General features: G+C 40.4%; 1 protein-coding gene across 3 annotated transcripts in view; it reads right to left on the bottom strand.

Annotated features, from left to right (window-relative positions):
• The window catches only part of FANCI (FA complementation group I), a 96,097-nt gene that overhangs the window by 24,065 nt on the left and 44,443 nt on the right, over window positions 1–27,589 (bottom strand). For all 3 annotated transcript variants that reach the window (XM_062206235.1, XM_062206234.1, XM_062206236.1), the window contains 12 exons: window positions 23,874–24,054; window positions 21,752–21,839; window positions 17,844–17,974; window positions 16,923–16,993; window positions 15,599–15,713; window positions 14,109–14,231; window positions 8,298–8,366; window positions 5,869–5,970; window positions 4,647–4,817; window positions 4,449–4,570; window positions 3,816–3,980; window positions 2,445–2,624 (listed from right to left, as the gene is read on the bottom strand). In XM_062206235.1, coding sequence (XP_062062219.1) covers window positions 2,445–2,624; window positions 3,816–3,980; window positions 4,449–4,570; window positions 4,647–4,817; window positions 5,869–5,970; window positions 8,298–8,366; window positions 14,109–14,231; window positions 15,599–15,713; window positions 16,923–16,993; window positions 17,844–17,974; window positions 21,752–21,839; window positions 23,874–24,054 — 1,518 coding nt within the window. The remainder of the gene's footprint in view (window positions 1–2,444; window positions 2,625–3,815; window positions 3,981–4,448; window positions 4,571–4,646; window positions 4,818–5,868; window positions 5,971–8,297; window positions 8,367–14,108; window positions 14,232–15,598; window positions 15,714–16,922; window positions 16,994–17,843; window positions 17,975–21,751; window positions 21,840–23,873; window positions 24,055–27,589) is intronic.

The following is a 27,589-nucleotide window of genomic DNA, read 5'->3' as shown; positions in this document are numbered from 1 at the left end:
ATATTTTTTCCTAATCTGTAGCTTGTCTTTTCACTTTAACTAAGAATGTTTTTTTGGAAAGCAGTTAAATTTTTAAAATTTTGTGGATATCTAAGATATCTTGGCCCAAAATAAGACAGTGAAATTTTTCTCTCATGTTTTCTTCTAGACATTTTATAATGCTGGCTTTATATTTAAGTCTCTGATTGATTTCAAGTTAATTTTTTGAATATGATATGAAGAATGGATAAAGATTCATTTTGTTTTTTGCATTCAGATGTTCAATTGTTGCAAAACTATTTGATGAAGATGTTTTGTCATTGAATTATCTTGGCAATTATTAAAAAAAAAATCTATCAATCCATCTATCCATCCATCTGAAAGGCTCAGAAGGAGAGACAGAGACACAGAGGGAGAGAATCTTCCATCCAGTGGTTCACTCCCCAAATGGCCCCAAAAACTAGGGTGGGCCAGTCTGAAGCTAGGAGCCAGGAACTCCATCCTGGACTCACATGAGTGGCAGGAGCCCAAGTACTTGGACCATCCTCCACTATCTTCCCAGGTATACCAGCAGGGAGCTGGATCAGAAGCAGAGCAGCCAGGACTTGATCTAGCACTTTGGCATGAGATGCTGGTATTGCAAGCAGTGGCTTAACTCACTGCACCACAATCCTGGCTCTTTCTGTTTTCATTTTTAGTGATGTTGCCTTCCTTCTGTTTACTTTCCTTTTAATTTGCTCTTCTTGTTTTATTTTCTTAATGTGGAAGCTTAAATGGAATACCTGAGACTTATCACCAAAACTGCTATAAATCTCTACGTAAACAATGTTTTAGCTGGAACATATATGTTTTGATAATCAGTGCTCATTCGCATTCTGGACAAAATAGCTTCTAATTTCCCTTATGACTTTTCTCTTTGTGTATGGGTTATATAGAAGTACTTTTAACTTATAAGGTGATTAACCAGATAACTTTTTATTCCTTTCCTTTTCAATTCTGTTGTGGTCAAAGAACAAACTGATTTCTATTTTTTTAAGTTGTTGAGTATATGGCCCCAAATGATATTTCTTTGTGAGTGTCCTATAAATGTCACTGTTCCTCAACAGAAGAGACAAAGGCTGCAAAAAATTATCAAATCTCAAAATGTCTATTTCACTCCAATACATTATATTTTAGGTACATATGCTATCTGTCTTATTTCACTAACTATAAGTTTCCAGTTACATCCATCTTGTTGCAAAAGACAGGCTTTTTTTTTTTTTTTTTTTTACAGCTGAGTGGTACTCCATAGTGTATATATAACATAATTTCTCTATCCAGTCTATCAACAGTTGATGGACATCTGGGCTTGTTCCATATCTTTTTTTTACGATTTATTTCTTTGAAAGACAGAGTTAAAGAAAGAGGTAGAGTTAGAGAAGTCTTCCATCTGCTGGTTCACTTCCCAAATTCCCAAATTGTCACAATGGCCAGAGCTGAGCTGATCTGAAGCCAGGAGCCAGGTCTCCCATGTGGGCACAAGGGCCCAAGGATTTGGGCCATCCTAGAATGCTCTCCCAGGCACATTAGCGGGGAGCTGGATTAGAAGTGGAGCAGCCAGGACTCAAACTGGTGCCCATGTGAGATGCTGGTGCTGCAGGCCAGGGATTTAACCTGCTGTGCCACAGCACTGGCTCTATTCTATATCCTAGGTATTATGAATTGTGTTGCAATGAACATGGGGGTACAGATAACTCTTTCACATGCTTTCTTTTGGTTTAGGGAAATTTCCATGACCGAGATGGCTGGATCATATGGTAGGTCTATATTCAGATTTCTGAGGTATCGCCATACTGTCTTCCATAGTGGCTTTACCAGTTTATATTCCAATAGTGGATTAGGGTATATACAAACGCTATTGATTTTTGTGTGTTAATTTTATAACCTGCCAGTTTACCAAACTCTTTTATGAGTTCTAGTAGTTTCTTAGTGGAGTCTTTTGGATCCCCTATATATAGAATCATGTCATCTGCATCTAGGGATAGTTTGATTTTCTCCTTTCTAATTTCTATTCTTTTGATTTCTCTTTCTTGCCTAATGGCTCTGGCTAAAACTTCCTTCCTGATTTTATTTCTGTTATTTCTACTGATTATGAGAGAGAGGATTGATTATAATAATTAGAGTTGTCCATTTTTTACTTCAATTCTGTTTTTGCTTTAAATCTCTGTTGTCAGGCACACTTACAGTTAGAATTGTTGTGTTTACTTGATGAATCATTATTATATAATATCCCACATTCTTCCTCGTAATAGACTAACATTTCACATTTGACTAAGAATCCATACAAGAAGAGGACTAGTGGTACCAATGACTGTTCTTTGACTCCTAAGGCATGTCTCACCTGAAACTGCCTTCATCCTCTTGAGATTTCCTCTCTTGAGAACACACAGCAGGTAGCACAAGTTCTGAGAGTGGGAGTGTCTTACCGTGTTATGTCACAAAGGTTCTGAAAGATCTTGTCTGGGTTTTGGCCATCAGGGCCACTCACATGTCCCAATTCCTTTAGCTGTTGTACCTTCTGCAGAGCTACGTTCACTGCGTAGCGCATAAATTCAGTACTAGACCTGAGAACAGACAGGCTTTCTTCATGGCTTTGGGTACTATCCCTAGAAAGAGAAAAAAAAAGATTCCCTTACTGCTACTGGGATCTGAAACAAGGCTTTCTAGGCAGTGTTCAGAGCAGCAACACCCGGTAAGCTTTGAATGGAGACTCTAGATAGCCCATGCCATAGTCACTGCCCTGGCTACCCTTTTAAAATCATCATTTTTAGTGTTATTTCACTTTATTTCTCTCCCCAAATCCTTTACTTAGATAACATTTAACTGTCATATTCTTAGTATTTTTGTTTTTGGAGGTATACTTTGATTTTTGTTTTTAAAGATTTATTTATTGGGGCTGGCACTGTGGTTTAGTAGGTAAGCCACCATCTGCAGTACCAGCATCCCATATGGGTGCTGGTTCAAGTTCCGTCTGCTCCACTTCCGATCCAGCTCTCTGCTATGGCCTGGGAAAGCAATAGAAGGTGGCCCAAGCCCCTGGGCCCCTGCACCTGTGTGGGAGATCCAAAAGAAGCTCCTGATTCCTGGCTTCAGATCGGCCCAGCTCTGGACGTTGTGGCCATTTGGGGAGAGAACCAGAGGATGAAAGACATTCTTTCTCTCTCTCTAACTCCTTCAAGTAAAATAAAATAACTCTTAAAAAAAAGATTTATTTATTTATTGGAGAGGAAGAGAGAGAGATCTTCCATCTGCTCACTCACTCCCCAAATGGCTGCAATGGCCAGGGCTGGGTTAGGCAAAGCCAGGCACTCCATCCGGGTCTCCCACATGGGTGGTAGGGGCCCAAGCACTTGGGCCACCTTCTGCTGCTTTTCTCATGCTATTAGCAGGGAGCTGGATGGAAGTGGAGCAACTAGGGGTGCCCATATGGGATGTCAGCGTTGCAGGCTTAACCTGCTGTGCCACAACACCAGCCCCCTTCCCTTTTTTTTTTTTTTTTTAAATTAATCTTTCCCTTATGTTACTGTGTTTCAAGCTATTTAAGAAGATCTTCCTGTTGAAATTCTTTCCTATCTTTTTGCTCATTAGTCTACTGATTCTGATTTTTCCTTTAATAATTCAAGATTCCTCTTTATACTACCCATCTAGAACTGCCCATATTTTATTTCTAGAAAATTAAAACTTCCTTTTTACTGTAAGTATTGTGAAACTAAACTAGTGAATCTAAACCAAGAACCTGGGCAGGCATTAGTATCTCCGCTCAGTAGCTATCGTTAAGCACTCAGGTGGAACCTTACCTGAAGAGAGCAGTGAGAAGATCTGATACAAATTTCATGGACAATAAACTATCACTCATTTTGTTGGCCATTTTAGTTCTGCCTTTGCCAGCTTTTTCGCTGAGTACATCAGACAGTTTCTTGTAACACATAAATAAGCTCAGAACCTCCTCAAACTTATTCTTACTGTGAAAAAGGAAAGAGACCACCAAAGACAAGTATCAGAATATTGGAGTTTACTCTTACATATGGTAATAAGGAAATCACAATTCTTATTTAAATGTCATATTTTAGATATAACATTAAAAATGAGTGGACCTTCATTAACATAATACTCCCAAATCATACCAGTCTATCTGGCTTATTTTTCTGTCTCTTATTTATACCAAACTTTACTAATTAAAATTTCTGTATTAAAAATTAAAATTTCTCTATTCAGTTCAGCATCTAGAGAATTTTGAATAAATGAAAGCCTGCTATAGGGACAACATTCACAGATCGGACTGGCATGTGCACAGTATTCCCTGAGACACAGTCTGATCTCTGGCTAGATGGTCGTTAAGACATGGTACAGCTAACATATTGCAAGGGTCAAAGAAGGTACATAAAACAGAGTACTCATTAGATATCAGTGGAGTCACAGCAATATCTTACCTGAAATTACTTACGGAGAAATTATATTCTATTAGAACCTCACAAACTCCCATTACAAGAGATGCACAGATATTATTTTTGATGCCAATACTAGTGCTCTGAGAAAAATCTGCTGATTTATCCTAAATGACAGAAGGCAAAAATGAACACACTACTAAAAACTCCACTATTCAATATAGCTGAGGACTTGGCAATTACCAGTTCAAAGTCTTCTAGCTCACTCTTAATCATTCTATTAGTAATAGATTCCAACATATCATCTAAGTCTTGGTACAATCCCTCTTCTTCCTCCTCATCTCCCTGGTGTAGAGGCATCACTCTGCTCTTATACCAGGACAAACAATGCTGAATGTAACACAGCAGACAATCCTGTAGAAGAAAATAAGTAAATTAAATACTTCTGAGCAAAGCTGTTTATAATCAGCAAATAATTCCTGTCTCTAAGGCTAAAGTAAGTTATTTACTAGCACCACAAGTCCACCTGAATTAACTGGAAAAAAAAAAAAAAAGACTGAACTAACCCAAGCACTGCTTTCCAAACCTTGCCCAAAGGAAGCAACATCACAGGTGCTTTCTTTGATACAAACAACCCTGAAGCCAGGCTGTGAAGTTCAATCCTCTCTAGTTCCTCTGAGTCCCAGAATCTATTCTAAAGATGGAGGTTTCTGTCAAGGGAATCTCTGGGAGACAAACAGTATCTAAGACTGAAGCTGGAATGTGTAGAATAATTACTCCAATGCCATATGAATTCTAATATTGGCAAACATTCATTATAAGAGCTTTCAATTTACTTTTAGTAATGGAATTTTGTACAAATAATTTTATCGTTAACTATGGTAAAAAAAAAAAAAAAAGACTGAAGCTGAGGACATTTCATGGCACAGCAGATGCACAAATGCAGGCAGGATGTGACAGATGAAAGATCCTTCTCCTTACCCCAAGTGAGTTCCAAGCCACTTGGTATGGGGGTTTTAATTTTTCCCTTGATTCCCTGTCTTCCTGCAGCTATAGTTTAGAAAAGATAGGAAATCAACCTGCCCTACATCCTCTGAATAATCCCACAGAGGGCCAATTCCAAATGCGCCTAAATAATATTCTCCCTCCAGCCTAATGAAGCAAATCCCCTGGGTTCATCTCCCCAGTGACGTCCTCTCCATTCTAGTGTATATTGCTTAAGAGTATATGATCAAAAACCCATACAGAAAGTTGTTCCTCGGGGGAAGGATGCCTTGATTTAGTGAAGCACTATGATGGTGGTGTCTTTCCAACGGATGGGTCAGAAATGGTAAGCAGGGAAGACTTAAGATGAAGATTCTTCATTAGAACCAGCAAAACAGTTTCACAGGGAAAGGTATCTACTGCTGAAGATCAAGCCTATGGTTAAAACAGTAATTAGTGTGACAGTAGGACTAAGTCTCACCAGTGGTTCTTGTAGAGAAATCTGATCTCCTTGGGTCAGAACACAAGCTTCTAATTTCAGAGGAGGCAGCAGATCAGGTTTTGGCTCATAAAATTGTTTTAACTGTGTATAGCAAGAGAAAAAGACATCATGGTCATGAAAACTTCTCACTTTTTCCACTGGTCAAGCCAGTGACACCTTATGTCTACTTCCTTCTTAAACTATCCAAAGAACAGCATGGTAAAAGTAGTACTGCTCTGGCTTATCTATATTCTTTGCCCTTGCTTTAGGCATTCTACTACAAAGGACTATATTTCCTCTTCCACTTCTACCATATTCCTTCATAACAATTTCTGAACTTGCATAGGCAATCAGCATTTTCAATATAACTTATTGGTTAATATAGGCTCCAGAGTCAGATCAGCTGAGTCCAAAATTCCAATACCCTAACTTATGATTTTTTTAAAAGTTCTTTTTTTTTTTTTTTTGACAGGCAGAGTGGACAGTGAGAGAGAGAGAGAGACAGAGAGAAAGGTCTTCCTTTGCCGTTGGTTCACCCTCCAATGGCCGCCGCGGCTGGCGCGCTACGGCCGGCACACCGCGCTGATCCGATGGCAGGAGCCAGGTGCCTATCCTGGTCTCCCATGGGGTGCAGGACCCAAGCACTTGGGCCATCCTCCTCTGCACTCCCTGGCCACAGCAGAGAGCTGGCCTGGAAGAGGGGCAGCCGGGACAGAACCGGCACCCCGACCGGGACTAGAACCCGGTGTGCCGGCGCCGCAAGGCGGAGGATTAGCCTGTTGAGCCACGGCGCCGGCCTTTAAAAGTTCTTAATGAAGGTACAAAGCCCTTCTTTTTTTTTTTTTTTTTTTAAAGATTTATTTATATATTTGAAAGTCAGAGTTACACAGAGGAGAGGCAGAGAGAGAGAGAAAGGTCTTCCATTCACTGGTTCACTCCCTAATTGGCCGCAATGGCCGTAGCTGTTCGATCAGAAGCCAGGAGCAAGGAGCTTCTTCTGGGTCTCCCACACGGGTGCAGGGGCCCAAGGAGTTGGGCCATCTTCTACTGCTTTCCCAGGCCATAGCAGAGAGCTGGACTGGAAGTTGAGCAGCCAGGACTGGAACCAGCATCCATATGGGATGCTGGTGCTTCAGGCCAGGGTGTTAACCTTCTGTGCCACAGCACTAGCCCGTTATTATTATTATGATTTTGATAAACACACTCACACCTCAGGGTTCCTCAATTCAAAAAGAAAGCTACAATTAAAGAGGATATAAATTTTATGTAGGATCAAGCCTAAGGCCCAGTGAAAAGCTTCTGGTGAACGGCACTGAACTTTTCACTAATTCCCTCACATCTGTGACCTTAATTTCAAATGGAGCTTCTTCAGAATTACCACAAGGCAATGGCACTGAGAGAGAAAAAGAAAGGAGAGAGAGAAAGCACATAGGAGAAGAGCATGCACTTCCATTTCTAGCCACATCAGTGATTAAGGGTCTGGAAATCCTCCTGGTAGAAGGCAATAACAATTGTGTGGCATGAAATTATATCTCAGCAGAGAGTGCCAGTTCAAATCCCAGCTATCCACTTCTGATCCAGCTCCCTGCTAATATGCCTGGGAAAGCAATAGAGGATGGCCTGAGTACTTGGGCCCCTGCCACCCATGTGAGAGACTTGGATGGAGCTCCAAGCTCCTGGCTTCAGTCTGTTCCAGTGCTGGACATTGTAGCAATCTGGGGAGTGAACCAGCAAATGGAAGATCTCTGTCTCTCCCTCTCTTGGTAACTCTGACTTTTAAATAAGGAAATAAAAGTAACAACAAACAAAATATCCTTCTGAGCCGGCGCCGTGGCTCAACAGGCTAATCCTCCGCCTTGCGGCGCCGGCACACCGGGTTCTAGTCCCGGTCGGGGCACCGATCCTGTCCCGGTTGCCCCTCTTCCAGGCCAGCTCTCTGCTGTGGCCAGGGAGTGCAGTGGAGGATAGCCCAAGTGTTTGGGCTCTGCACCCCATGGGAGACCAGGAGAAGCACCTGGCTCCTGCCATTGGAACAGCGCGGTGCGCCGGCCGCAGCGCGCTACCGCGGCGGCCATTGGAGGGTGAACCAACGGCAAAAGGAAGACCTTTCTCTCTGTCTCTCTCTCTCTCACTGTCCACTCTGCCTGTCAAAAATAAATAAAAAAAAAAAAATAAAATAAAAAAAAAATAAAAAAAAAATCCTTCTGATTTAAGATATAGATTGTTATATGACAGGAATATAAAAGGCAGGTAAGTGGAGATGAAATAAAACAACCCAGAACAGTACCATATACCCCAGGAATGTTCACAGCATACCAGGGTGATAGTTGGGAATTATTTTGTATTTCAAAAGATCTGGAAAACATCAACTACTTCTCAATGCCTCCTAAGCCGACTTCCCTATGCTCACCATAAAAAATATACTTTACCTGTGAGAGCAGAGTCTGCATGATTGAACTAGCCAGCTGAGAATTCCTTCGAAGAACATCATAGAACCCCTAAAGGTAAACAAACAGAAAATAAACATTTAACAGAGAAACTACTGATTTGGACATTTGTAACTTTAAAACAGTACTTGGCCGGTGCCGTGGCTCACTAGGCTAATCCTCTGCCTTGCGGCGCCAGCACACCAGGTTCTAGTCCTAGTCAGGGCGCCGGATTCTGTCCCGGTTGCCCCTCTCCCAGGCCAGCTCTCTGCTGTGGCCCAGGAGTGCAGTGGAGGATGGCCCAAGTGCTTGGGCCCTGCACCCGCATGGGAGACCAGGAGAAGCACCTGGCTCCTGCCATCGGATCAGTGCCGTGCGCCGGCCGCAGCGTGCCAGCCGCGGCGGCCATTGGAGGGTGAACCACTGTCCACTCTGCCTGTCAAAAAAAACAAAAACAAACAAACAAAAAAACCAGTACTTTATCTCATTTTCCGTTCTTTGATAAAGATAGATATCATATTTGCTAGAGTGAAAAACATTTCATAAAGTTTAGACTATTTGCCTAAGCTAAAAAGAGACCTCTGATCAATTAAACTAGATTAACAATCTACCCATAATCTTCACAAATTTTTAAGCAAAGGATCACTCTCTCACTTTGGAAGGCTCTGCTCCTTTACATGCAGGGATGTCCTAGGCCTCTACTCTCTTCCCTCATCTTACATTAGCAGTATTCCCTTCTAGGACATTCTTTCCATTTTGTTTCTGGCACTTCAAAAGTGTTTCATGGGGCCAGTGCTGTGGTGTAGTGGGTAAAGCAGCCGCTTGCAGTGCTGACATCCCATGTGGGCGCCAGTTCAAGTTCCGGCTGCTCCACTTTCATCCAGCTCTCTGCTATGGCCTGGGAAAGCAATAAAAGATAGCCCATGTCCTTGGGCCCCTGCACCGGTGTGGGAGACCCAGAGGAAGCTCCTGGCACTTGGCTTTGGATTGGTGCAGTTCCGGCGGTTGTAGCCATTTGGGGAGTGGACCAGCAGATGGAATATCTCTCTCTCTCTCTCTCTCTCTCTCTCTCTCTCTCACTCTGCCTCTCAAATAAATGGATAATTCTTAAAAAAAAAAAAAAAAAAAAAAAAAAAAAAGGTGTTTCATGACCCTAAACATTCTAATGTGAATGATCATGGTATTTTTCTCTATCCAAAATTTCCCAGTGTTAGTTTAAAACTGCTCAGATTAAAATCCTGGAGAGAATTTTCCTTTTGTAACTTGGAAAACAGGTTATATATAGTTAATCTCTAAGAAAAAGCAAATGAGAATTGACAGGAAAAGATGTCTAAAGAAACAAAAGAAGCTTAGCCTTAACAGGCATTAAAATATGTTATAAATGTTTAATGATAATAAAAGGTATATTGTTTTGTCACAAAAATTTATTTATAGGCGAAACAGAAATAGTATGCATAAAGGTAGCTGAATTGGCTAATGTGGGGGGAAATGTTAGATCTTTATATACCGTATCAAAATAAACTCATGAATTAAGTAAACATAAAAAACAAAATCTAAATGAACTAAGAGCCGGTGTTGTGGCATAGTAGGTAGAGCTGTTGCCTCTAATGTCAGCATCCCCTAAGGGTGCTGGTTTGTGTGCAGGCTGCCCCACTTCCCATCCAGCTACCTGCTAATGGCCAGGGAAAAGCAACAGAGGGCCCAAGTGTTTAGGCCCCTGCCGATGTGAGAGACCAGGATGAAGCTCCTGGCTCCTGGTTTCAGACTGATCTAGGGCTGGCTTGTGAGGCCATCAGTGGAGTGAACTAGCAGAAGGAAGATCTCTGTCTCTGCTTCTCTAACTCTTTCAAGTAAGAAGTAAATCTTAAAAAAAAAAAAAAAAAAAAAAAAAAAAAGGAAGGAAACACAGACTAGTAGAATACAGATTCTCTATGTATAAAAATAATAGAAGATGGGGCCAGTGCTGTGGCATAGCAAGTAGAGCCTTCGCCTGCAATGCTGGCATCTCATATGGGCACCAGTTGGAGTCCTGGCTGCCCCATTTCCCATCCAGCTTCCTGCTACTGCATCTGGGAAAGCACTGGAAGATGGCCTAAGTATTTGGGCCTCTGAATCCATGTGGGAGACCCCGAAGAAGCTCCTGGCTCCTGGCTTCAGATCTGCCTAGTTTTGGCCGTTGCGACCATTTGGATACTGAACCAGCAGATGGAAGATTTGTCTTTCCTTCTCTCTCTGTAACTCAGCCTTTCAAATAAATAAATCTGCTTTTTAAAAACTTTTTAGATAGATTTATCTATCCAATTTTATTTATTTGAGAGGTAGAGCTACAGAGAGAGAGAAAGACAGAGAAAAAGGTCTTCCATCTGCTGGTTCACTCCCCAATTGGCCCCAATGGCCAGAGCTAGGCTGATCCAAAGCCAGGAGCCAGGAGTTTCCTCTGGGTCTCCCATGCAGGTTCAGGGGTCCAAGGACTTGGGCCATCTTCTACTGCTTTCCCAGGCCATAGCAGAAAGCTGGACTGGAAGTGGAGCAGTCAGGACTGGAACCAGCACCCATATGGGATGCTGGTACTGCAGGCGGCAGCTTTAAAACTGCTTTGCCACAGTGCCAGCTCCAAATAAATAAACCTTAGAAAAAAAATAATTTAAAAGAAATCAATAAATTGAATAACCAAAAATTATTTACGTCTAAAAGGATCATCATAATAATCCTCAAAGGCATCTATATTTAGTTTTTTTCAAACCAATGATGTATGGAATCTTTGACAAGTAAAAGAACAGCAATATCCTAATAGGTTTAGGTCTATTGGTTCATTTCAAATTAATCTTTTCTTCTTTTGGGGGCAGGGATATATGACTTGTAGAACAGTTAACAAAAGAGTTTGAAGACTGCCTATTCTTAGTAAGGCCTGCTTGCAAAGTTGACCTTTGAAAGCTGGTGACTGGAAATCTGGTTGGCAAACAGATCCCTTAATTAACACATGATTTCCACAAATGATCAGAGTGGTTCACTGTGTCTATATACAATGTGGTTTATACTGAATATCTGGGGGTTTTCCTGGGAGTTTGGAATTTTGGTACATGCTTGGCAAAGGGTGTCATATGTAACTAGTAGCTCTAATAAAAACCTGCCAAGTCTCCAATAAGCTCCCTTAGTAGTAAACACTTTGCAAATGTTATCACAAATCATTTGCTAGAGGAAATAATGAATTCTATTCAATCCTACTTAGAAGGAACTCTTATAAGTTTATACCTGGTTTCCTCCAGACCACACTTGGCTGATTTTGCTCTGAAATCTTTAAACATAGTACAGTTTAGTCATGAGTTTTGTGAGTCCTTCTAATTAAATCTAACCCATGGATAGTCTTGGGGACCCTCAATATAATGAATAACTGTCTCAGCCCCTTTTGTTGAAAAGACCATCTTTTGGGCTGGCGCCGTGGCTCACTCCACCTGCAGCACCGGCACCCAGGGTTCTAGTCCCGGTCAGGGCACCGGATTCTGTTTCAGTTGTTCCTCTTCCAGTCTCCAGTCCAGCTCTCTGCTGTGGCCCGGGAGTGCAGTGGAGTATGGCCCAGGTCCTTGGGCCCTGCACCCGCATGGGAGACCAGGAGGAAGCACCTGGCTCCAGGCTTCGGATCGTGCAGCGTGCCAGCCATAGCAGCCACCTGGGGGGTGAACCAATGGAAATAGGAAGACCTTTCTCTCTGTCTCTCTCTCTCTCTCACTGTCTAACTCTGCCTGTAAAAAAAAAAAAATCCTTTGCCCCACTGAAATACCTCGGGGTCACCATCAAAACTCCACTGATCAACCTATGCATTTCAACTGTTTCATTCTATGCCCTTCATTCCATATGAATTTTAGGATCAATTTCTTAATTTCTTAAAAAAAAAGCCTTTTGGGTTTCAGCTAGCATTGCAACGAATCTACAGATCTACTGGAAATTTAAAATATTAATGATATTGAGCATTCCAACTTATAAACATGGTGTATCTCTACATTTATTTAGATTTTAACTTTTCTCAGCAGTATTTTGAGGTTTTCAGTGTATATATTTCTACATATGCTTTGTTAGAGCTGTCCTTAGGTATTTTACATTATTTTAATTTCTAATTTTTCAATGCCAGTATAGAATTGATTTTTATATGGATTTTGATCTTATGTCCCACAACCTTACTAAATCTACTTTCTTTTTTTAAAGATTTATCTTATTTATTTTAAAGACAGAGTTACAGAGAGAAGTAGAGACAGAGAGAGAGGTCTTCCATCTGCTAGTTCACTACCCAGATGGCCACAATGGCCGGAGCTGCGCCAATCCAAAGCCAGGAACCAGGAGCCTTCTCTGGGTCTCCCACGTGGGTGCAGGGGCCCAAGAACTGGGTCCATCCTCCACTGCTCTCCCAGGCCACAGCGGAGAGCTGGATCGGAAGAGGAGCAGCCAGAACTAGAACCGGCACCCATATGGGATGCTGGCACTGCAGGCGGAGGATTCATCTACTGCACCATGGCACCAGCCCCAAAGAAATTCCCTTTTAATCCTAGTTTGCTGAGTTTCTCAGAGATTTTATTATAAAGGGGAACCGAACAACCTCTTAACATTTAAGAAAGGACTCGGTGCTTGCCAGCATGTACCAAGAGACTTTGAAACACTCTATTCTTTGATACAGCAATGTGGTCAAACATTCAAACAACTCAAAGTAAAAAATTAGAGACAAAAGAAATACTCCAAAATAAACAGTTAAGTAACTACATTTCCAAAAAGAATATTTTATTTGCCCTTAAAATCATGTTGTCAAAGAACAGTCAATGAAATGGGAAAACTGATTATAACATAAAGAAATAAAATGCATATAAATCTTATAACTGTAATTTTGCATAAATAGTTATATGTAAGTGGTGGCCAGTAATAATATTAAATTTTTTTTCTCTATCTTCTATAATTAGCCTGAAAATCCAGTGTCTAGCACTTTGCAACTCCTATAGCTCAGTAAGGGATATTTTAAGGCATCAAATGAAGTTATCATTATAACTGCTGTCTGAAGAAACTTCCACTTGATATATCTGCTAGATTATCTAACACTCTCCATTTCTTCTATGAAACATGTATTCAGAAATACATGCCATACTGACTGCTACAAACGGTGATTTATTCTGGACTGCACACTTCTATTCCCACTGGCTGTGTCACGTGCTAATACAAGCCAGTGGTTGTATTTGTTCTTTTTTTGCTAGCTGCACTGCCATAATTATGACTTAATCAGACATTCTGTAAATTATTGGAAAATCAAGCAGATAAAAAAAAAAAGTTCTTTTTATCAAAACTAAGTTGAGACTTACTAAACCTCAAAGCAATTTCTAATAAACTAAGGGTAAAACAATTATAAAAGAGGAAAAAAGCTGAAGACACCTAAAGGGTTTCTGCACTTAATCTAAAACCTGTTATCTGACGTATCACAAAGTTCTTATATCACTTTGGTACACAAAAATCTGAAATTACAGGCAATAAATTAAGAGTATGGTTTGAATGAGAAATAGGAAGTTCCAAATGGCAAATTCATAATCAACAGCAAAATAAACAAAAAGTGGACTTGGTCTTAAAAACAGCACAAAATTGACAAACAGCACATTTAAATATTTCAAAATAAAATATTTAAGGTATATCACCTGTTACTTACAATTAAACAACTTTTTGACTCAAGGTCCTAACTGTATCAAATAATGGCATTATTTACTGCACTTTTATAATCAGGGAAAAATATTAACATAAATAGGAGTACTAGTTGGGAGTTGCTACATCTTTCCCCTACTGACTTACCTCATAAAGCATGAGTCGAACATCAGCCTGCTGGCCAAGGCATCTCTTCAAACTATCTATGATCTCAAGGCAAAAAGTTTCATTGGCAACAGAATTATAACGGCTGTGAACTTCCACAGAAACCTGAAAAGTAACAGAAACCATCATGTCTAACTTACAAAAGTTGTTTCCATTAAGGAATAAAATGAGCTAATGTTTTTGGCCAAAAAAATTAAGATCCAGCTCTCTACATAGGCTAAAACCCAGGACTGAGGCAGATGCTATAACCATCACCATGCAGTGGTGGTACCCTTATTCTTGTTTGGAATAGAATTTTCAAGCATTTTAATAAAATTAACTTGCCTATCCATAAGGTTTCCTTGGTGATGTCAGCTGCTCAGGAAGGGACACTGGTTATTTCACGCCACTATACATGATTTTCCTTGAAAGGCCTACCACTTCCTTAAACAACTTCTCCAATAGCTGAAAGAATCTAGCTCTCTACTTCCACAAATGCCAGAGAGGTTTACAGGCAGGCAGCGTTCTATTTAGAAACAGAAATTACAAAGAACTGACACTGCTTGATTTACATAATAAAATTAGCAATTATGGATCAAGGTGTCCTAATCCTGAAGCCAGTGTTGTGGTATAGAGAGTAAAAACATCATCCCATATGGGCGCTGGGTTCTAGTCCAGGTTGCTCCTCTTCCAATCCAGCTCTCTACTGTGGCCCGGGAGGGCAGTGGTGGATGGCCCAAGTGCTTGGGCGCCTGCACCCACATGGGAGACCAGGAGGAGGCAACTGGCTCCTGGCTTTGGATCGGTGTAGCTCCGGCCATAGCGGCCATTTAGGGGGTGAACCAACAGAAGGAAGACCTTATCTCTCTCACTGTCTAACTCCGTCAAATAAATTAAAAAAAAATAGCTGACTTATTTAAAAACTAAGGATAATAACAGTATCTAGCCTCAGAGGATTACTGCAAAGATTAAAAGAAATAATGTCAAGCATTTAGGCACAGTACTGTCCAAAAGAAATATAATATGAACCAATATAAATTACATGTGTAATTTAAAACTTTCTAGCAGTCACACTGACAATTCTAATGTGAAGACAATTCTAGTATGGTATTTAAACTAACATATCCCAAATTTTATCTCAAAATGCAACAAATATTAAAAAATTATTTATGAGATATTTTACATTTGCTTCACACTAAATCTTCAAAATCCAGTACAAATTTTACAAATATAACAATTCAATTTGAACAAGTCAAATTTCATTTAAGTGTTCAGTTCAATAGCTACGTTGAAGCTAGAAGCTACCACACTGGACAGCACAGTCTAGAATATATAGAAAGTGAGCTATTAACAAGTACTAGCTGATATCTCCCTCTCCCTTAGACTCTCAGTTTCAGGATTATCATCCTTACAATCATAACAGGAACAAAAGAATGTGCACATCACTGAGTCCCACATCAGCATTCACATTACAAGCCAGTGTGCAAACTTACCTGACTAACACCGATAGACTGACTGCACTGAGAGGATGACAAGCTGCCTAAAACTTTAAAGTTCTTCAGGAGCAGCAAAAACCCAGCAGCTGCAGATTTTCGAGCATCAAGCTGGCTACCTCAGGAATACACAGAGAAGTTAACAAACAGTACTAATTTCAAAGAAATATGCAAAAAATTCAGTTAGTTCCACACAGAATTTATATGCTCAAAGGCACCAGATGTTCAAAGAATTAGCAGTACAGAAATTGATTTTTTTTTCACTCTATCTCATGAAACTATCTGTACTTTCTTCTATATTGTTCTCAAGTCTCTGTGAGCAATGAGAATAACAGTACTGAGAGGCTGTACAGGGTTGGTAATTTCAGTAAGTACTGAAGAGTAAAGAAAATTGCTGATTTTTTGCTGTGTCCCAAGGAGTTTTTCCCTTCATATGCACCATATCCACACAGTGGAGTACAGGGCTATGTGCCAAGAAAAGCCTCTACCCAGAAACATGATACACTCACCTGCTCACTGAGCTCAGTGATTAATTCACATCACAGACCCTACAACACATAATCCTGGTCTATTAGCTGTGCCTCTGAATAAGCAGCAACAAAAAACTGGCAATTCTAGGTCAGAGATAATAGCATATAGCTACTTACTAGCTAATCCTCTGGACACTGACGTGTATATGATAATATGGCCAATGTGGTATTACTTGATCACATTATGCTCAAAGTACCAAATGCTTTCCACATTATACTGTCTCATAGTATTTTTAGGTTATGGTATTACCCTCACTAGCTTATATACTATGAAATAAAGGAAGAGAAGTCAGGAGGCTGAATGTTAAATATAACTCGGGCCCCTCAACAATTTATCAGGACTATCAGCCACTAGACTGCCACTCTGATGTTCAATAAAATGAGATGCTTAAGTATATTCTTAACTGAGGTGCTTTCCTCTTTGGAACTGTTACCAGGGTAAGTTTTTTGAGAATTTTGCACCTCAAGTTTATCCTGAAAGTCATTTTAAGAGTGGTACAGCAGAGTACTTGAGATCACAAGTTCTGATGTTAGACTAACTCCACCATCAACTATTGTTTGAAAGTCACCTATCTTGTCCTAAGTCTCCTTATCTGTAAAATGGGAATTGTATTAATTCTCACCTTAAGCGTTATCCTGAAGATTAAATGAAAAGCGGCACATAAAGCCCTGACACAATGCCTAATTTGATGAAAGTGCTCTGACCATAGGTGGTAATGGGAGATGGCAGCAGTAATTTTTAATCCCAACATTAGAAGGTGTAACTTCCTATGATATCAAGGGATGCCACATACCTGGCAAACATAGCTTTCCGAAGGACAAGTATCAAGGAATCCCTCATTGACATGCTGACTTTGAGAAGGGGCTGAAAAAGGAAGAATCATTAGGTAGAAACAAGTTTACTTATTAGCCTCAGTATAAACGAGCTTACTTAATAACCCCAGCTCATTTCTTCTCACTGATTTTACCATTTGGCTTATTATATAAGGAACTTTGGTTCTGGTTTATATACATGTTTCAACGTTTATTATACTTAATAATGACAATAGTACACTTTGGAGCAGTAAATTGAAACTGGTTGAATGCCTTCATGAATCTACTGACTTTTAATTACTTCACTAATTTAAAAACAAGTCAAAGGACAGAGAACAGTACTATGAAGAGAGAGTAAACATGGACAACAGTCTGCCTCAGTGCTCTTTCAATACAAATTGTCATGTTACAGATTCAATGGCATAGAATTCCTTTTTTCTTCTTTTTTAAAGATTTATTTATTTATAAATAGTAATTTATAAATTTATAATTTTATAAATAAAGCAGAGTTACAGAGAGGCAGCGGCAGAGACAGAGAGGTCTCCCTCGCTGGTTCACTCCCCAAATGGCCTCAACAGCCAGAGCTTGGCTGATCTAAAGCCAAGAGCTAGGATCTTTTTCCGGGTCTCCACACAGGTGCAGGGGCCCAGGTGCTTGGGCCATCTTCTACTACTTTCCCAGGCCAAAGCAGAGAACTGGATCAGAAGTGGAGCAGCTGGGTCTCGAACCGGAGACCATATAGGATGCCAGCACTGCAGGTGGTGGCTTTACTTGCTATACCACAGCACCGGCCCCGGGATAGGATTTCGTAAACAACACATATTTATAAGGAAATGCATCAGACTTCCATTAGATATCTAAACTTTAGTCTTCACAAGCTAGTTAGGAGTTGGAATTCTTACCTGCACTGCCTTAAGCAGCCCCTGTACAGTCTGAAGAGGCAGAAAGGACAAATAGTCAAAGGTTTCTGTGACTTTAGAAGAACAATTCTGAAGAACTAAGGGTGCACATGTGATGATATCTGAAAGCAGGTCTGAAAAAAAAAAGCTATAGTCAATTCCATTAAATAACAAAAAATACTAAAAATAAAAGGAAAATAATTATAGGAAAAGAAATTGTAGAGTCTTTTGTTTCCTTTCTCAAATATGTCAAATATACTACATACAAGTTTCTATTGTTTTTCTCTAGTCACTGTAGTCAGGGTACTTTAATCTTTTTTCTGGTTAGGACAACATCACAAAAACTAAACTGTCTAAAATAAAGAAGGAAACCCATCACACTGCCTAGAGAAGTAGCACGTCTTCACATTCCAAGCCAAAAATGAGTCATTTATAAATTTTTATTATGTGCCAAGTATAAAATGGTCCTGTCAAGTCTACATAAAGCATAAAACATCATCTCTTTTCGTTCAAGATTTTAATAATTTAGTTGGAAGTCAAGAAAAACTATTTTTAAAGAATTACAGCTTATGGTCTACCAAGTGGTAAAGAGGAAGTTTAAAGAGAAGTTCAAAGTAGACAGAGATAGCTATGAGTTGGGAAAAGTAATCAGGAGAAGGAATTTTAAACTAGCTTCTGAAAGACAGGCAACATTTAAATGTGCGAAGAACCCAAAAAGCTGACTGTAAAGGAACAATGAGTAAAAGCACAAGGAACATAAGTAAACAAGTATTAAAGGGATGGTGGGGAAACCAGCAAAGTTGGAATGAAAGATTCAGAAAAGTAAATAATTGAAGTTAATGTTTCAAAGGTAAGTTTGGGGGGCCAGCGCTGTGGTGTAGTAGGTGAAGCTGCTGCCTGCAGTTCCAGCATCCTATATGGGCACTGGTTCAAGTCCTGGCTGCTCTACTTCCAATCCAGCTCTCTGCTATGGCCTGAAAAAGCAGTAGAAGATGGCCCGAGACCTTCGGCCCCTGCACCTGCCTGGGACACCCGGAAGAAGCTCCTGGCTCCTGGCTTCAGATGGGTGCAGCTCCAGCTGTTGTGGCCAACTGGGGAGTGAACCAGAGGATGGAAGACTTCTCTTTCTCTCTGCTTCTCCTTCTCTCTCTGTGCGATTCTGACTCACAAATAAATAAATAAATCTTAAAAAAAAAAAAAAAGGTAAATTTGGATCAAATTGTCAAGGGCACAAAGGGCCAGAATAAAGGGCACAATACCTTATTAAAAAATATATGGGGGCCAGTGCCGTGGCTTAACAGGCTAATCCTCCGTCTTGCGGTGCCGGCACACTGGGTTCTAGTCCCAGTTGGGGCGCCAGATTCTATCCCGGTTGCCCCTCTTCCAGGCCAGCTCTCTGCTATGGCCTGGGAAGGCAGAGGAGAATGGCCCAAGTCCTTGGGCCCTGCACCCGCATGGGAGACCAGGAGAAGCACCTGGCTCCTGGCTTCAGATCAGCGCGATGCGCCGGCCGCAGCGGCCATTTGAGGGTGAACCAACGGCAAAAAGGAAGACCTTTCTCTCTGTCTCTCTCTCTCTATCCACTCTACCTGTCAAAAAAAAAAAAAAAATATATATATATATATATATATATATATATATGGGAGTAGGCATGTGGTGGAACCGTTGACTTGCTGTTTGGGACACACATACCACAAGAGATTGCCCGATGTGAGTCCCTGTTCCTCTGCGTCTGATCCAGCTTCCTGCTAATGCACATGAACAGCTCAACTGCTTGGGTCCCTGCCACCCATGTGGGAGACAGGTTGAGTTCTCAGCTCCCAGCTGGGAGTGCACTACCTGATGGGAGCTACCTTTGTCTTCTAAATGAATGAATGAATGAATGAATGAGTAATCTTTAAAAAGAAAATAACAAAATTCAGAATTCAAGAAAGTTGAAGAAGCCAGAATTCACAGAGTACTAGAAAGAAAAAGGTTGAACAGAAAGAGAGCTTTTAAGCACCCTCTCTACGTCAGTGGAATGCGGGAGCAGTGTGTGAGGAAACCACTTGAGATGGGACAGAATCACAAAAGGAGATTACAGATCCATTTTCAGAGGTCACAAAAGCTACGAAACAGTTCATTCACAACAGCTAAAGTGCAGATACTTCCATACACAAGGTTGAGTACTCATAAACTTATTTCTTCAGTAGTAGAGCCAAATTAGCCCCAGATTAAAGATTGTCTGGTCTTGCCTAACACAACATAAAAATAACCATCAAAAGATTAAATGTTTTCCAAGAAAATTAGAGCTACAGATAATTGAAGGGGAAAAAAATCTAATAAAACAACAATGTAAAATTCATATAGAGTAGAATCCAATGAAAAAGGCATTCAAAGAAGCAGGAAAATACAACCTACAATGAGGAGGAAATCAATCCATAAAATAAATATATGTCATACATTCAAGAAAAGCTGTCTCTGTACTTCCCCTCCATTTTCTGTATGTCATTTCCTATTGTCTGATTATAAATATAACTTGCCCATGTGGTAAGGCAGAGCATTCTGAACCACTTTTGGCCTGAAATATGAGCTGCTTCCCAATTACAGAATTGCAAATAAAGCTATATACTGTAAATACGTAGGGACTGGGTGTGTAGCCTAGAAGTTAAGGTGCCTATATTCTACAGTAGACTACCTGAGTTTGAACCCTAGGCACAGCTTCCTGATAATGCAAATCTTGGAGGGAAGTGGTGATGGGTCAAGTAACTGGTTCTTGCCACTCATGTGGGAGACCTGGATTGTGCCTCCCTGCTTCAGCCCTGGCCAGTTGTGAACATCTGGAAATGATCCAGTGAGTGTTAGTGCTGTCTCTCCAATAAACAAAAAACTTAAAATATGTAGAAATTATTATTTCAATTATACCTCAATAAAGCTGTAAAGAAGGGGATAAAAGCAAAATAAAGTATTAAGTACCACATTTCACAGTTTATGGGTAGAAGACAGACAAGGAACATTAAAAGACAAAAACTGGTCACAGGTCACACTGGTCACTTCTTATTCTTAAGAAGCAAACTACTAGCATAATCAGAGAACCTACCTAAAAAATTTAAGTGGAGTTGTGAATAGTTGTTGAATAACAGGGAAATTAAGAATATCAGTTACAAAGAATAGGCCAGTTGATTTAAAAACTAGGATATGTACTAAAAATGGTGAACTCAGGGTCAGTAAAGAGAAAAGTACTGAAGTCAGAATGTCACGGGTTAAGAGACTAAGAAGTCAATGAGTAGCAACACCAAGACGGCACTCATTTGTGGAGTATTAAAAAAGAGAGAGAACATTGATGAAAAATGGCAGTTTCACTCATTCACAAGCTGCCATTAACATGTATTTAACATGATCTCTTCCTTATTTACAACTACTGCCTTCATGACAATTAGACAATGTAAGTGGACTTACGGCTTTATTTTGTTTATTATTTAAGAGGCAAGAAGACACACAGAGACAAAGAACTCCCCACAGGTTCACTCCCTAAACGCCCACAACAGCTGAGGCTGGTCTAGGCTGAAGCTGGCAGCTGAGATCTCAATCTAGGTCTCTTCTATGGGTGCCAAGGACTCAACTACTTCAGCCGTCATCTGCTGTCTTTCAGGGTGCCTACTAGAAGGAAGCTGGAATGGGAAGCAGAGCTGGGACTCAAACCCAGGCACTCCAATATGAGACAAAGGTATCCCAACTTTGGTTATCCCAATTGTCAACTGCCAGGCCAAACTCCTGCCCCAGGATTTAAGGTTTCATTGGCATCAGAATCAAAGATATTGCATTGAACTCTCCTGTTATGATTTTAAAAATTTTTTTTCAGAGACCAAATCATTATAACATTTAATATAAATATTCCTAAGAACTTTATTTATACTTTTGAAATTCAATACCTAAGAAATGACTGATGGGAGAAGATGCTCTGGTAACAACTCTGTTGAAGACTTGCTCCAAAATTTCTTGTCTGATCATCTCATGAATCTAAAATGGACAGAAACATTCCTCTCAGCTTATAAACATATCAATGCATGTCAGGTAGGATGAAGAATAGTTTGGATACGGGAAAAACGACTTTACTTCGCAGACAAATCAGAATATAACGTGGGTCATCTGGAAAGACAGAATCACTCAACTCTTCCCTCCTTCTGTGCTCAGAGCATTCATTATTAGGATAAATAACATGCTTATGAGCCCAAAAGCACAGATCACAAGAAAATACTACTACATGTAAGTTTCAGCATCATATAGGGAATAATTCTGCATAGAAATCTATTAAATGCCAACATCCACATTTCTGACAGAACACATAACTTTTATTCTAAAAATTTAAAACACATGAAAATTTCTAGAAACTCAGAAGTCTTTACTAATGTCAGACCTGTCCTGACATTAGTAAACTTAGATTTAAGTTAAGATTCTTACTTGAACTTGAATACTTCTTTCAGATTTCAGACACTGATGACTTAGTAATTATATACTCTAGAGATGCCTTGATAAAGCCAACATCTATCTGAACTCAAATGGAACCACTATACAATTTTGAAAAATATGGATTTTAAGCAAAAACTTATTCTAAGAATGTTTTAAACCATATTACTATTAAAAAGAGTAACTTATGGCTGGCGCCGTGGCTTAACAGGCTAATCCTCCACCTTGCAGCGCCGGCACACTGGGTTCTAGTCCCGGTTGGGGCGCCGGATTCTATCCCGGTTGCCCCTCTTCCAGGCCAGCTCTCTGCTATGGCCCAGGAAGGCAGTGGAGGATGGCCCAAGTCCTTGGGCCCTGTACCCGTATGGGAGACCAGGAGAAGCACCTGGCTCCTGGCTTTGGATCAGCGAGATGCGCGGGCCACAGCGGCCATTGGAGGGTGAACCAACGGCAAAAAGGAAGACCTTTCTCTCTGTCTCTCTCTCACTACCCACTCTGCCTGTCAAAAAAAAAAAAAAAAAGAGTAATTTATATCGCCACTTAAAACTTACAGACTATTCCATGCATTTACTTCATAAACCTCCAAATAACTTAAGCAGACATCTTTGGTACATAACTATATTAAACAACTTGAATATAAAGAAGACAATTTATAACTGTGACAAAGATACTAATATGAGATGTTAATAGGGGAAATGGGGTGAAGGGTATATGAGAATTCTTCGTATTTCTTCAAAATTTTTGTACTGGAAAGTTCAAACTGTTCTGAAACAAAATGTTAACAATGCAAAAAATGTAAATTCCTCATTTTGAGTCCTTCAAAAATGATGAATCAATAAACATGATCTTTTCAAGCCTGTTGTTCTACAGTAACTGGAAAATTATTTTTTGCATAAGGAAACAGCATTAAAACGAAATAAAACAAAAACCAGAAAACAATTTACTGTTGGAGGAAGAGGAAACTATGAAAAAAATTATCATGTAGTTAAGCTTCTTAGAAATGTCCAGAAACAAAACAAAAAAATAATTAATTGGAATTAAAAACTTAAAGAATGAGAAAATTAAGTTTTGCATCAAATTGAATCTGTAATGTTTCAGTACCATCCCAATTTCTATTATACACACTCTGCCATACTGCTACATACTCAAGCTTGCTTTTTTTCTTTTTTTTTTTTTTTGACAGGCAGAGTGGACAGTGAGAGAGAGAGACAGAAAGAAAGGTCTTCCTTTGCCGTTGGTTCACCCTCCAATGGCCGGCACACCACGCTGACCCGAAGGCAGGAGCCAGGTGCTTCTCCTGGTCTCCCATGAGGTGCAGGGCCCAAGCACTTGAGCCATCCTCCACTGCCCTCCCGGGCCACAGCAGAGAGCTGGCCTGGAAGAGGGGCAACCGGGACAGAATCCGGCGCCCCGACTGGGACTAGAACCCGGTGTGCCGGCGCCGCAGGCAGAGGATTAGCCTATTGAGCCATGGCGCCGGCCTACATACTCAAGCTTTCTTATCTTTCAAACTCTCAAGCAAATATCAGGATCTATTTATAGTATCTTTTAAACAAAATGAAAGAAGAGGTGTCAAACTAGTCTCACCTTAAAAGTTTCCAACAGTATTCTAGCTCCCAGCTTACATGCATTTTGGTTTGACGTTCTAGAAAGACCAGAGCTGGTTTCAATAATTTTTCCATCAAGAATCTTCTTTGGTCCATATGAATCCATTAAAATGAAACCAAGTTCTACCAGGCCCTGAGTAACATGATCCCAGCTATGAACACTGAAAGAAAACAAAGCTTAGTTAAAAAGAAAAACTTAGTAAGAGAATTTACCCTTATACTCATGTTACATATTTCCCAAACTTGTCCTAGATAACCAACACATTCTGCATACAAAATATATTTCAGAGCATCAAGATAAAAAAAATCTTAAAGTTTTCATGATGGGGGCTGGCACTGTGGTGTAGCAGGTAAATGCCTGCAGTGCCGGCATTCCATATGGGTGCCAGTTCGAGTCCCAGCTGCCCCTCTTCTAATCCACCTCTCTGCTATGGCCTGGGAAAGCAGTGGAAGATGGCCCAAGTCCTTGGTCCCCTGCACCCACGTGGGACACCAGGAAGAAGATCCTGGCTCCTGGCGTCGGATCAGTGCAACTCCAGCAGTGGCGGCCATCTGGGGAGTGAACCAGGAGATGGTTCTATGTCTTTCAAATAAAATAAAATAAAATAAAAAATAAATAAATAAAATAAATCTTTAAAAAAATCCACACAGAATAGTAAGGTCATTACAAATTAACATGTTTAATAAAGAAAAGTTTTCAGGGCTAGCGCTGTGGCACAACGGGTTAACACCCTGGCCTGACGCGCCGGCAACCCATATGGGTGCCAGTTCTAGTCTCGGTTGCTCCTCTTCCAGTCCGGCTCTCTGCTGTGGCCTGCGAAAGCAGTAGAAGATGGCCCAAGCCCTTGGGCCCCTGCACCCATGTGGGAGACCCGGAAGAAGCTCCTAGCTCCTGATCTGCGCAGCTCTGGCCATTGCAGCCAATTGGGGAGTGAACCAGCAGATGGAAGACCTCTCTCTCTACCTCTCTCTCTGCCTCTCCTCTCTCTGTATAAACTCTGACTTTCAAATAAATAAATAAATCTTTGAAAAAAAAAGTTTTCATGATGGAAAGAACAGACTATCTAGAATACAACGAATCAGATAATCATGACTTTTCCTTAGCAATTCAAGATGAAAAATAATTCTAAACTGAAATTGTATATTTGTTCAACTTATCATTAAAGTATGAAGCAAGCAATTTTAGATATGAAAAGATTCAAAGTTTACTATTCACAAACCATATCAGAATTACTTTAAAGTATATTTATGGCACATTTCCAAGAGAAAAACAGGTGATTCAAAAAATAGAAGTAAACAAAGAAACTAGTAAAATTTACTAAGTCTAAGTAAGTGTAGATTGTTAAGAAACTTTTTTAAAGATTTCTTTTTTATTTTTTTGAAAGGTAGAGAGAAAGGGAGAGACAGAGAGAACTTCAATCTGCTAGGTCACTCTCCAGATGGCACAACAGCTGAGACTACGCCAGGCTGAATCCAAGAGCCCAGAGCTTCTTCTGGGTCTCCCATATGGGTTCAGGGGCCCAGCCACTTGGGCCATCTTCTGCTGCTTTCCCAGGTGTATTAGTAGGGAGCTGAATCAGAAGTGGTGCAGCTGGGTTTCGAACAGGCACCCATATGAGACACTGGCATCACAGGCAATGGCTTAACCTGCCACGCCACAACACTGGCTCCAAGAATAATCTTAACATGAGAATGGCAAGAAGAGGAGGAGAGTAAATGTTCCCTAATGCTGTCATTTTAGAAGGAGAAGACAGTTACAGTTGCCTCTTCTGACTGAAAAGCTCATATATGACTCGTAAATAGGTTAGTCAGTATAATCTGGAAGTTTGATTATTTTTCTTTAAGATTTATTTATTTATTTGAGAGGCAGGGTTACAGACAGAGAGAGGGAGGGAGACACGGAGGGAGAGAGAGATCTTCCATCCAAATGGAATGTTATGGCCCCAAATAGCCATAACAGCCGGAGTTGAACCTATCTGAACCCAGGAGCAGGGAGCTTCTACCACATCTCCCACGTGGGTGCAGGGGCTTAAGTACTTGGGTCATCTTCCATTGCTTTTCCAGGACATTTGCAGAGAACTGGATCAGAAGTGGAGCAGACAGGACTTAATCCAGCACACACATGGGATGTTGGTGCTGCAGGCAGAGGCTTAACTCATTATGCTACAACACTTGTCCCTGCATTATTTTTCAATAGTGATGTTTTTTCTAGTACCTCCGTGTTTTGTATTACAAAATAACTACAAGTAAATACCCAGGACATTAACAGAACTGAACACAGCAAATCATGGAGGAATATAGCACTGTTCACAACGTCCATTACTTCATTTTCTCCCTCCTGCATTAGGCCACACATGTATCAATATCTTTGAAGTATGTGGGTCTCATCAATATTGTACATCTTGTCCAAATCTCCATAATTCAACAGCCTCAAAGCTCCCTTTCCAAGTTATTTCAACTAAAGTCTCACTTTTATTATATAATTTCCATGTTAAGAACAGAAAATATCTTAGGGCTTTGGTTACAAAGTCAAGCATGTTTTCAGTCTGCCCAACCCTCCTTTTCCCACAGGTCCTATTATTTTTAAATGTAATTTTCAAGAACAGAAAGTTTTTCAGGAATATCCTGTTTTACAACACAATTGTCTCTTATCAATTAATTCTAGAAACTAACAAGCAAATCCAAGTCTAAATACAATAAAATATCACCAAAATGCATTAAGTGGAGCCCAAAAATTCAATCACATCAAATATACTATGCACTATTTGAAGGTTACAATGACTGAGGTAAGCACATGTAACTAATATGCCAGTTACAACAACAATATATATAATATAATAATGCTATCCAAATCCTTCCTGCTACAGTATGGTTCTACCCAGTGGTAAGTGCCCACTAAATATCATTTATAGATGGAGATGCTTCCAAGTCTTGTGGCTAGTGGAGACTCCAGGAGATGGGCAGCTTTCTAAGGTTTTCCTGGTCAGCCGGAGCCTTTCTTTAGCTCAATTTAGAGAGACAGTGTGGAAATACTGGAGATACAATATAAACCTTAGGAAAAAGAATAACCAGATCCAGAGCAGATAAAGGAGCCTATCAATAGGTAAAACACTCAGAAATAACAAGTTCTAATTTAAAATTTGCCCTCTCCCAAGCTCCATAAATTCAAAGTGAATAAGAAGTGAGAGAGATCAACTAAATAACAGATTAAATTAAGAAACTTTTTTAAATGCATAAAATACTTGGTGATTTTTATTAATTTTTTTTTATTTGACAGATAGACTTAGTAAGAGAGAGAGAGACAGAGAGAAAGGTCTTCCTTCCGTTGGTTCACCCCCCAGATGGCCACCACAGAGCTATGCCGATCCGAAGCCAGGAGCCAGATGCTTCCTCCTGGTCTCCCATGCGGGTGCAGGGACCCAAGCACTTGGGCCATCCTCCACTGCCTTCCTGGACCACAGCAGAGAGCTGGACTGGAAGAGGAGCAACCGGGACTAGAACTCGGCGCCTACATGGGATTCCGGTGCCGCAGATGGAGGATTAGCCAAGTGAGCCACGGCGCTGGTCCCTAAACAATCAAACTTTAAGATATATTTAGCGGCCGGCGTCGTGGCTCAATAGGCTAACCCTCCGCCTTGTGGTGCCGGCACACCGGGTTCTAGTCCCGGTCGGGGCGCCGGATTCTGTCCTGGTTGC

The sequence above is a fragment of the Lepus europaeus genome, chromosome 11 (assembly GCF_033115175.1).
Source record: "Lepus europaeus isolate LE1 chromosome 11, mLepTim1.pri, whole genome shotgun sequence".
Taxonomy (NCBI): domain Eukaryota; kingdom Metazoa; phylum Chordata; class Mammalia; order Lagomorpha; family Leporidae; genus Lepus; species Lepus europaeus.
This window is presented reverse-complemented; position numbering and strand designations above follow the sequence as displayed.